The 11,808-nt window shown below is 43.2% G+C and overlaps 1 protein-coding gene across 4 annotated transcripts; it reads right to left on the bottom strand.

Annotated features, from left to right (window-relative positions):
• Positions 1-4,386: 4,386 nt before the first annotated feature.
• Positions 4,387-9,234, bottom strand: LOC119324952. 4 transcript variants are annotated; one of them, XR_005157253.1, is made up of 7 exons: positions 8,631-9,234; positions 7,562-7,812; positions 7,342-7,459; positions 6,216-6,369; positions 5,669-5,737; positions 5,416-5,564; positions 4,387-4,549 (listed from the first exon to the last, which is right to left on the bottom strand). XR_005157253.1 is itself a non-coding variant. In XM_037598722.1 (5 exons), exons 2-5 carry the CDS (start codon positions 7,667-7,669, stop codon positions 5,671-5,673), a joined length of 447 nt encoding a protein of 148 aa, XP_037454619.1. In that variant the 5' UTR covers positions 7,670-7,812; positions 8,631-9,234; the 3' UTR covers positions 5,594-5,670. The 4 variants fall into 4 exon arrangements, 1 of the variants encoding a protein (XP_037454619.1); XR_005157250.1 differs by having other exon boundaries at positions 4,388-4,549; positions 6,091-6,369; XR_005157257.1 differs by having other exon boundaries at positions 4,388-4,549; positions 6,091-6,369; positions 7,562-7,616.
• Between the last annotated feature and the right edge of the window lie 2,574 nt (positions 9,235-11,808).

Genomic DNA, 11,808 nt, shown 5'->3' with positions numbered 1-11,808 from the left:
GCCCAAAGCTGGGTAAACATATGTGTCCCTTGCTCCTATTACCATCAGCCTAGACGCACAGATCGGGACCCCCTACCCGAGATCCGCCGGTTTTGACACCGACACTCCCCCTCCCTCCTTTATATACGGGGGCAGGGGGCACTCTAGAACACACAAGTTTCCCTTAACCATGTGCAGTGCCCCCCTCCACAGTTACACACCTCGATCATACCATCGTAATGCTTAGGCGAAGCCCTACGCTGGTAACTTCATTATCATTGTCGCCACGCCATCGTGCTGACGGAACTCACCCTCGTCCTCAACTGGATCAAGAGCACGAGGGACGTCATCGAGCTGAATGTGTGCTGAACGCGGAGGTGACGTACGTTCAGCACTTGGATCGGTTGGATCGCGAAGACGTTCGACTACATCAACCGCGTTAACTAAACACTTTCGCTTTCGGTCTACGAGGGTACATGGACACACTCTCCCCTCTCGTTGCTATGCATCTCCTAGATAGATCTTGCGTGATCGTAGGAAAATTGTCAAAATTGCATGCTACATTCCCAACAGTCCCAACTTAGCCCACGACAAGCTCACGATCCGCGGAGACAATCCTCCATCGCGGGACAACCCGATCAAACTCAGGATCCCAGTGCACAAGACATTTCGACAATGGTAAAACAAAACCAGCAAGACCTCCTGACGTGCCAACACCCTAATAGTAGCCGCGCATATCTCGTCTCAGGCCATGATGGGATGAACACTACATACGACAACAAAAAATCCCAGGTGAAGGGGTGGCACCGCAAGTGGCTTTGTTTTGGACCAACACTCATGAGGAGCACTGGCCCGGGCTGTTAATTAAGAATCCTTGGGTGCTAGCCGGTCCCTATGCAAGTTTTAGTTGTTATTAGGAAAATCGTAAAATCAATGTTGGGCCTTGCTGGAAGAGTTTTATTCAAAGCGAACTGTCAAGGGGGGCCCATAAACCCCGACCATGTTAGGAACGCAAAATCAAGGAACATAGCACCGGTATGACGGAAACTAGGGCGGCAAGAGTGGAACAAATCACCAGGCAAAAGGCCGAGCCTTCCACCCTTTACCAAGTATATAGATGCATTAATTAAATAAGAGATATTGTGATATCCCAAGATATCCATGTCCCGACATGGAACAAACTGCAATTGCACCTCCAACTAGCAACACTATAAGACGGGCTGTGCAAAGCGGTAACATAGCCAAACAACGGGTTGCTGGGAAGGGTGAAAAGGTTAGAGGCTGTTTCATGGTATATTGGGAGGCTTGATAAACAAGTGGTGGGTAGCGCGACATATATAGCGATAGCATCAAGACAACTAGAATAACAAAGATAGTAATGAGATCCAAGGTGATCGTCATCTTGCCTGAAATCCCACTAGGAAGATGACTGAATCCATGAAGAAGACTAACGGGCGTAGACGAACCAAGCGTAGTCGAACGAATCCTCACGATCGCAACGAAACAGGAACTATCAAGAAGAAGCACAACCGGAAAGAAGAAAACAACATGGTTAACAACCATCACATAAACATGGCATGATGCACAATCAAGTATGATGCATGTCCGGTTTAATGAGATATGGCATGGCAAAGTGAAACAAACAATACTACAACTTAAGTGGAGCTCAGTATGCAACGAGTTTCATATTGATGAAACACCACATTCAATCATTTAGTTCGCTCTCGTTTAGGCTACTCACAATATTAAATGTTGGTTAACATGACAAGAGGTGAAGCATAATTAAACTACCTATTTAGGCAAGTTTAAATGAGGCCGAAAACAACAAACAACAATTCCGGTAAATCCCCACGTGTCATTTAGCAATTTAATGCAAACAACAATTTTAAATATTTTAAATGTTGTTATCATGATGCAGATGACATATACAAGTTTTATGCAATTTAAAAAAAATGTTGACATGAGCATGTTGTGAAGCATCTCTCACCGTGGTGGAAAGAAATGGTGTCGCGGCGACGAATCCGAAAATGATGCCACGACAACATATCGGTTCCGGTAGCTCACGGAGATACCGGTGCAAAAGAAAGTGTGGGCGTGAGCATGTCGTGCAAAATATGATGGGGAGTGATCCTGCTACCGGGTGCCCACGGGTCGACGGCATGGAAAACGAGGAGGAACTTGCAATGACAACTCGGACACGGTGCAAACACGAGCATCTCATACAACATGCATTTGTTCACGGGCGTCGTCTCTGGGTTATACCTTTGAAGCGTGCATTCGGGATGGGTCGAGTTCGTCGAAGGAAGTAGTGGTACACGGGCCGTAGTGGAAGTAGTCATTCTCGTGACAGTAGTGGTAGTAGTGGTACACGACGACCGTCTCCGTTGTCCACATATAAGCAGCAACATAGCATAAAATGGAGCACATGATGGATGGATTCATCCTCATCACAAAACCTACAAGAATAATCTCCCACCCAATTACGTTTTTGCATGTTATCTTTGGTAGCTATGGAATTATGCCTTATAATCCACAACCACACTTTAAATGTTAAGAGGAATCCTGGCTTCCATAGCTGCTTAAAGAACCTGTCAGGCTAGAACTCGATATATGTGTTCGCACATGAACACGTCACCATGTACCCTCGGTACCGGGAGTGATGCACCGCAGCTCACATCAAAGAAGACCCGACCGAAAGCGCGGTACGCAAGCAATCCAACGGGCGCTTTTGTGGACCCGAAACCCCACACGCCTGGGAGGGACCCCGTCAGCGCACGCGGTGGCTATGGGCTGCGCTAGGTCGACCTGATCGCTCCAAGGGCCTCGTGGATCGCCGCCCTGCAACAACAAGAACAGATGAAGAACGAGGAAGAAGAAGAACTAGGGTTAGGGAGAAAAGATAAAAGATAAAAAGTGGTAGATGAATTGATCGATTGTGTGTTGTTCAATCGGTCGTCACCCCTTAAGCATAAAAGAGGTGGGTGGACTTCTCGTGCAAGGAAAAGGCTTCGATTCACGTCCAAAACCCTAGTCATTCGGATTGGTTTTGTCCGAACTTTCCAAAACTGTTCGGTTTAAACTGGCTGCACCTTGCAGTTTTTTTGTGGTGGTAAACGACCTTGGATGGAAATGAGTCCAAAAGAAATATTGACCTTTTCGAGGAGACGAACAACTTTCATGTTGAACGTTTTTTGATCAGAGGTCATCTTGAGGGTCAAATAGCTTGCGCAAAATATCTGTTTGCTCGCGCTACCCATCAGACATGGCGTTTGGTGGGGCGTGCCATATTTCGCCTCCTGACAGGGCTGCATTCCGATAGCTTTAATTTTTGCATACGAACTCAGATTGGGATGATTTTAATGTCAAAATCGATCATTTCGACGAGATGAAGACAATTCGTGTAGATCATTTTTCCATAAGAGTTAGTCTTGAGGGCGTAATTAGCCGAATAGTGTTCTGGATACAAAATCTCATTACTTCGAACATAATTTCGGCCTTAGAGATGAGACCAGATGGCTATGGCCCAAATATGAAAGTTTCTCATTTTAACGATACGGAACTTTGTCACATTGAGCACTTTTTCATTTGAGGTCTTCTTAATTATACTTTTGACCATGCCAAAATCCGGTGTCAACACATGCCCCCCCCCCCTGTTTTTTGGCAAAGCTTGTGTGCCGAAAAATAACATGCGCATAACTTGTTATAAGGACGATGTCAACACTTCATCGGCCATTTTGCATATTCTTAGGACGATAAGTATATATCGGCCATTGCTTGTTTGAAACTCTTGATGCAAACTTGCACTACAAGAAATATGTCAACTTGTGACCTTGACTATTGGTCACTGAAAGGTCATTGTTTTTCATTTGCGACCTTTTTGTGACAAAAAACATAAGGTCAAAAGCTGGCGGTCGTAAACTGAAATTAACGACCTTCTCTGTGAGAAGGTCGTAGACGTTTACAACCAAAACAGAAGGTCGTTGAACACATGACCTTTTGTTTTGGTCACTAGCTGTCTACCCAGGCCACGTCGGATCTGACGTGGCAATCTGACGTGGCAAAATTGTGACCAGTTGAAAAGGTCAAAAACATTAATTCAACCTTTTTAATATATCTTTTTTCTGTTAATTTTCACTAGCTACAAAATGCCATTAGCTGCCTTTTTTATTTTTACGAAATTAGACATTCAATTTCTTGTTGGGCCACGGCCTTTTACAGTCCAGTATTTTTTTGCCTTCGGCCTTTTACGGTCCTGATTTTCTTTTCTTTTTTGCCTCTGCCTTTTATAGTCTAGTTTTTTTGGCACTCAGCCATGGCATTTTAATTTAGGACTCATCACTCTTAAGTTCTGTACATGCATCATTTTCAGTCAATTTTCAGTTCAAATATATGCTATAAATGCAGAATATTTCTCAATACAGCCAAACTTGGTACATTACAATAATACATAGTATCCAGTTTTCTAATACACAAAAAGATCAAAAATAACAAGCTCCAATGAGGCACTCCTTGCTGGGTGCTTCTTCATCATGGGACTTGCTGGGAACTTCGACACTTGAACAAAGGAGATCTACAACTTATAAACAGAACAATTAGGAACAAAATAAAAATAGAACATTCTGCATTTGGTGCGAAAATGGTTAGAGAAAAGAGGAGCTTCAGCAACAGAGCAAACATTTGCAGGTGGATATTTTTGTTTGACTCATTTACTGCTACTCCCTTTAATTTTCAGGACTACATATTCTGAATCTACTAGTAGTGGTGGTGCTCAATTGCCACTGTTCAGGTCAATGGTAGATGCAGACAGGTAATTAAATGTAGAAAATTAGCTAGCCTGCTCTCATGGAAGTTTTCAAAAGACCACACTGATCACGCAAGGACTCTTGCTAGCATGAACCACGAAAACTGTTGAAAATAGAATAGTTCATAGGAGAGCAAGAAAATTCTAAAGTAGCACATAGGACCACACCTAGAAAGCCTAATACACACACGTAGGCTACTAGAAGCCTGAGAAGTTGTTCAATTCTCAAATTTTAGGAATAAGAAACGACAATCAAGCTTACATGCTGCCTACATTGTGTCTTATATCACGATCTAAATGAAACACACGAACATGGTTCCATGTATGAGTAGAGAGGGGAGACGGTTCAGCTGTACCAGAAGTGGCCCAGTGTCGATGCATGCATCGCAAACACAGCAGGGTCCTGTACATGATGATGCAAACAAAGTTGTGCCAATTTAAGGCGCGATTACACAGGTCAACAACTGAATCCCCAACTGTATTTGCATATACTGCAGCAAACTAGATTGATATTATTTTTTCTTTTTCGTTGAGGTTGTGATTCAGTTAGGCATCCATGGGTGGCAGGAATGCAAAGTGCAGGTAGCAGCAGTGTACAACTAGCTAGAAGAGGACTAGGAGGAGCAAAACCAAACCTTTTTCTGCTGGATTTTGAGGCGTTGGAGGTGCATCTCAAATTCTCCTGCAGAATAGCAGTGAGGAGGCTTCACCAATAGAGCAAAACCAAGGACAGAACTTGCTTCTCCAGATTAACATTGGCCTTCACCACACACTCATACTTGTCCTGCAAATAATGCCATCATGAGTTCAACATCAGCTATCCACCTGCCTTTCAAATTAGTAACCATATACAACAAAATAATAAGTTGTGAGGAGCAAATTAGAAACCATCATCTATTGACTCGTTGATTTGTTTGAAATGAAGCAGATGTCATGATTTGTTTGATACACACAGTTCTGCAATACAGGAGAGAAAAACATAAGAGTGTATCTTAAATTGCAAGTAAAGCGGTACAAAGCATGTGAATTGCAGCAAATTTTAATTCTTATTCTGCATAACTCATAAATGGTGATGCATAGTAGCATACTATCAACTCTATAGTCGTACTGAGAATCAACTACCAAGAGGGCCCAAGAACTACACATATTGGTGGTGCGGGCAGTTTATGTACCTCAAGTAGTTTACAGATCCTAATGAAATATCTTAGACAATTAGTGAATTTGAGTTCTTAGTTCTTATCATACGTCCATTCACACAAACAACTACTTGAGAGCATATTCATACGAGGGAGGGAGGTTGGGACATTTACATCTCATCTCAAGTGCCCAGCTCACGAACAACTAGGAACAGAAGGGGGGAGTCGGTCGTATCTCACAACAAGGTTGGAAGGGGTTGTCCTTCAAGAGGTGAACAGTGATGAGCTAGTCGACCTACAGCTTCTGTGGCATGGCGACGATACAGAAGTGCCACCGTGGGTTGGTGCCCACGAGGAAGCACACGACGAGCGCCACAACGAAGGATCCACCGGCGGACGCCATAGGCCACAGTATGGAGAGAGGATCTACGGCGGCTGCTGGTCTGTACACCACTGCAGGGAGGAGCATAATCAATGAGAAATATGGCAAAATTGATAAAGAATAGAAAGCTTCAGGCTAAAGACAATAGTTACAAAGGCACTGAATATGAAATCTTCTTCAATAGTACATAGCGGAGACGACAACTTAGTGGACGAGGATATTAAAAAAACAGACCCTGACATATTTTAGGACAAACAACCACAACCTGAAATAAGCCTGCAAAAGATAGCATGTCCACTTGGATTTACGGCTGTACACATGTATGTAAAAATGCAGAACCAGTTAAAACAGTGTAGAATAGTTGATGATCCTAAGATCCTACCTACCCAGCACTGAAGTGCAAAACTTTTAGTAGTAACCGCTAAATATACATGTTATGAGGGGTGATAAACAATTACACAGCAAAAGCATCATCCTCCATGTTCCCATCAAAAATTCTTCACCACACACTCACACTGGTACTGACCATGCATGCATCACCTTAGGAGTATATATGCAAGTAGTACCTAAAACAACGGGCACTGAAATTAAGAACAATTCTCTCTCTGTATACGCATACGCTCCTTCACGTGGGTACTATAGCACCGAGGTCTTGTGCCAGCAGCGGAGCCTTTGATGTCGTAGAACTGTTGTTACTGATGATATGATGATGCAAGTTATACAGAATTATGCTATGTTCACTGCTACAGTACAGATACATGATACTACTAGCCACAAGGCAGTTAGGTAAAACAGCAGTATACAAGAAGTTCAAGCAGTGAAACTTGAATAATGCTGCTTGAGAACAGTAGTAAGAAAATGCAACTTAGATACACTGTCATAAGAATAACCCGATAGATCGCTCAAATGCGAACGATCTACCCCAATTCCTGACTGCACGAAGCAAGCAATCGAGGTAAACAAACACAAACCGCAAGCCTTCAGATCCATGGGAGTCGAGGACGTGTAAGCGAGGGAGGGAGGGGAGGGGGAGAGGCGGATACCACGAAGTGGCCGAGGTTGACGAGCGTCCAGGCCATGCCTCCACAGCCATGTCTGCTCCACCTTGACCTTCTCCCAGTTGTTCTTGTTGTACAACCGGCACAACACCCATTCGTCCAACTGCAATAGCCACACATCACAAAAATAGAGGGTCAACATCTATCTATCGATCGATCAGTATTGTTGGTGAGCAAAGTGCAAAATGGAAGACGTTGGGGTTACCTTGAGGGATCCCTTCTTGCCGGGAAAGTTTGCTTCAACAAGTTTGCTTCCTCCTCTGTTAATCCACAAAAAAGAACACGTAAGTATGTCAGCCAACAGTACATACATATAGAACAAATAAATGCTGGAGAAAGCTCGGGGTTGGTGTTGGAAAACAATGCCTCCGCCCCAAGCGTTGAGGATAATGTTGCGAATCTGTTCGGCCCAGGCAGCGAGCCGCGCTCATCCCACCGGCGGTGCCTCAGTGCCCACTGCGTACAGCCGTTCATCATAATGAATCTATACAGTAGCTTGTACTACCCCTAATGAATCTCAGTAGTACATCAGGTACAATGAATCTCAGTAAGTTTTTATTTATTTGCAAGCATGAATTAGGAATCCTAATACACTAGCTTGGTTTCTGAACAACAATAACAAAGTTTTTCTTAAAATGGAGCCGAAAGAAGAACTCTCAGCATAGCTGGAAATGGAATAAAGGACTTTTCAGTACTTATAATAATAGAAACAACAACTCTTAAACAAAGTAGCAAGCCAGGAAAACCCGCTGTCCATGCCTGGTCCTGATGAATGATGACGACCATGCATAGGCATAGATACAGACCACGGGGCAAAAAACCTGGCTCGTCATACTATCCTAATTACTACAGACCAAGTACTATCATTCAGGAGTAACAAGCAGTTATGATTTCATACCAAATCTTATGAAAAATAGTCCTGCAGTTTAACTCAACATTCAGAACAGCAACGCTATCATTCAGGGCTGGGCGGCCTCATTGTCATCCCCTGCTGCCTGATACAAACATCTTGCAAACAGTACATGATCCAAAACTAGGCGACAGTTTGGTACAGTGGGTTGGGGCTAAGCCGAGGAAATCAGCAAGCAGAGCACGGAGGTGGAGCGTCCAAAGCTGTGTGCGAGCAGGGAGGTTGAAGCTGACAGCAAGTAGTTTTGCTAAATTCGCGCATGCTACAGACAGACAATTCTTGTGCTCATCCGTCCATGGAGGGGAGGGGAACCGAGGGATTGAAATCAGTGGAATTGGGGGAGGGGGTTGGGGTTGCTGCTTACGGGGTCGGAGGCGACAAGGCGAGCCATGCGGTCGGCAACCTCGATGACGTGGCGGGAACCGGCCCAGGCGACCTTCATGCTGTCGACGACGAACTGTGCCGTGGCCCTCTCCCCCGCCAAGTAGTCGGGCTCCCCTCCTTCATGCGCCACAGCCGCCATCTTGGCCAAGCTACTGTCTGTTTCGCTGCCGGCGTGTGGTCGGTTTGGGAGACAAGGGGAGGCAGCGGCGGGATGGGGGAGGAGGGGGCGGCGGCGGAAGGGAGGAGGTGCCTCCTCGAGGCGGATCTCCTGGCGGGGGCCTCCTCGAGCAGCTCCCCCATGGTGTGCGGGCGCCAGCCGTCCGCGTTCGTCCCCGCGCCCTTGGGACAGAACCCTAGCGCGTGGTCGACTCGATCTGGGGCATAGGGGAGGGATAGATGGTGAGGGGAGGGAGGGACGAGGTCGGCGGGGTGGCTGAGGAGGTCGGCGGTGGGTGGGAACGGCGGGGAGGGGTGGGAGCGGTTGGAGGCGGCGGCGGATCAAAGTCGGAGAGCGAGGTTGGGGGCGGCGGCTCCACCAGATCGGAGCGAGGGAGAGCATAGGGGCTCGGGAGGTTGGGGGTGGAGGCGGAGGAGGGAGGGAGAGAAAGAATGGAGATGGGGGGTGCGTGGAAAATGTCCATGAGGACTGACCTAGGGTTTCGGCTCGGGTGGGTTTGGGCCGTTGGATCCGGAAGCATCCGACGGTGGTTGATGTGTGCTCCGCGTTATATGCTCATGGTCCAATCAGAACGCAGCAAACCATTTGATGACCTTATGACCATATAAATTGGTCGTGATCGATTCAAGATAAAAAAATTCATTCCATTTTCCAGTGGTCAAAATGAGTTTTCTTGTAAAAGTCCTATCAAATATTTGTTCAAATGATATCATATTTTGCACAAGTTTACATCGTGGATTTGCAAACAATATTGACAAAGGGGGTTTTTATTTCCTTTGCATGAAAAAATAATTTTCCATTTTTCGAGTGCCAAAAATAAGTTTTCTTGTGAACGACCTATAATATATTTGTTGCAAAATTGGACCAAATTAATTTTCTAAAATACTAGGACATATTTAATGCACAATTTACAAAATGGTTAAGTGTAAAAAGTTTTGATCCACCTCTGGTGAAAAAGACAAATTCCCGCCGATTCAGCTGGAAACGGGTCAAATTTGAACTACAGCTGCCTCATAGTTTGCTCTTTATTTTTTTCAAAAATCATTTCTAGGTACATAAGTATCTATTTAATCATAGAAACATCAAAAAAATTCCAAGATTCAACCACTAGCTAGGAACGGTCAAGCCTGCCGTTTTGCCGCATTTTGAAACGGGCATAAAAAATTCAAAAAAACAAAAAATTGGAAAACCTTCACATTGTGTTATATATGACCAAGTTTCCAAGAAAAATAATAAACTCGTAATACAAAAATTATTTTAAAAAAGTGTTCTCAAAAATGAGCTGTCATGCGTGAAGATTCATGGCTTTGAAGCCAAATGATCAATCTTATGGCCACATTCATGACATAGTTTGTTCAAATGATCTCATATTGTGCACAAGGGTGCATCTAGGAATTCCAAACAATGTTGTCTAAGGGATTTTTCACCTTCATTGCACAAAAGAGCCATTTTCCATTTTTCGAGTGCCCCAAATGAGGTTTTTTTGTGAAGGACCTACCAAATAATTCTTGCAAAATTGGACCAAATCAATTTTCTAAAATACTAGGCCATATTTAATGCACAATTGACCAAATGGTTGGGTGTAAATAGTTTGGTTCCACCTCTGGTGAAAAAGACAAATTCCCGCTGATTTAGTTGGAAGCGGGTCAAATTTGAACTGCAGCTGCCTCAAAGTTTGCTCTTTATTTTTTCCAAAAATCATTTTTAGGTACATAAGTATCTATTTAATCATAGAAACATCAAAAAAAAATTCAATATTCAACCACTAGCTAGGAACGGTCAAGCCCGTCGTTTTGACCGCATTTTGAAACGGGCATAAAAATTCAAAAAAAATCAAAAAATTGGAAAACCTTTGCATTGTGTCATTATATGTGATCAAGTTTCCAATAAAAATAATAAACTTGTAATACGGAAATTATTTTTAAAAAGTGTTCTAAAAAATGAGCTGTCATTCGTGAAGATTCATGGCTTTTAAGCCAAATGATCAATCTTATGGCCACATTCATGGCATAGTTTGTTCAAATGATCTCATATTATGCACAAGGGTGCATTTTGGAATTCCAAACAATGTTGCCTAAGGAAGTTTTCACTTTCATTGCACAAAAGAGCCATTTTCCATTTTTCGAGTGCCCCAAATGAGGTTTTTTTGTGAAGGACCTACCAAATAATTCTTGCAAAATTGGACCAAATCATTTTTATAAAATACTAGGCCATATTTAATGCACAATTGACCAAATGGTTGGGTGCAAAAAGTTTTGATCCACCTCTGGTGAAAAAGACAAATTACCGCCGATTCAGTTGGAAGCGGGTCAAATTTAAACTACAGCTGCCTCATAGTTTGCTATTTATTTTTTCCAAAAATCATTTCTAGGTACATAAGTATCTACTTAATAATATAAACATCAAAAAAAATTCAATATTCAACCACTAGCTAGGAACGGTCAGGCCCGCCGTTTTGACCGCATTTTGAAACGGGCATAAAAAATTCAAAAAAATCAAAAAAAATGGAAAACCTTCGCATTGTGTCATTATATGTGACCAAGTTTCCAGGAAAAATAATAAACTTGTAATATGGTAATTATTTTAAAAAAGTGTTCTCAGAAATGAGCTATCATGCGTGAAGATTCATGGCTTTCAAGCCAAATGATCAATCTTATGGCCACATTCATGTCATAGTTTGTTCAAATGATCTCATATTGTGCACAAGGGTGCATCTTGGAATTCCAAACAATGTTGCCTAAGGAAGTCTTCATTTTCTTTGCACAGAAAATTCATTTTTCATTTTCCGAGTGCCCAAAAGGAGGTTTTTTTGTGAATGACCTACCAAATAATTGTTGCAAAAATGGACCAAATCAATTTTATAAAATACTAGGCCATATATAATTCACAATTGACAAAATGGTTGGGCGAAAAAAAAATTGATCCACCTCTGGTGAAAAAGACAAATTATCGTCGATTCAGCTGGAAACGGGTCAAATTT

Source organism: Triticum dicoccoides, chromosome 1B (genome assembly GCF_002162155.2).
Source record: "Triticum dicoccoides isolate Atlit2015 ecotype Zavitan chromosome 1B, WEW_v2.0, whole genome shotgun sequence".
Taxonomy (NCBI): Eukaryota; Viridiplantae; Streptophyta; class Magnoliopsida; order Poales; family Poaceae; genus Triticum; species Triticum dicoccoides.
The sequence above is the reverse complement of the archived record's forward strand: the minus strand, read 5'-3'. Positions and strand labels throughout refer to the sequence as shown.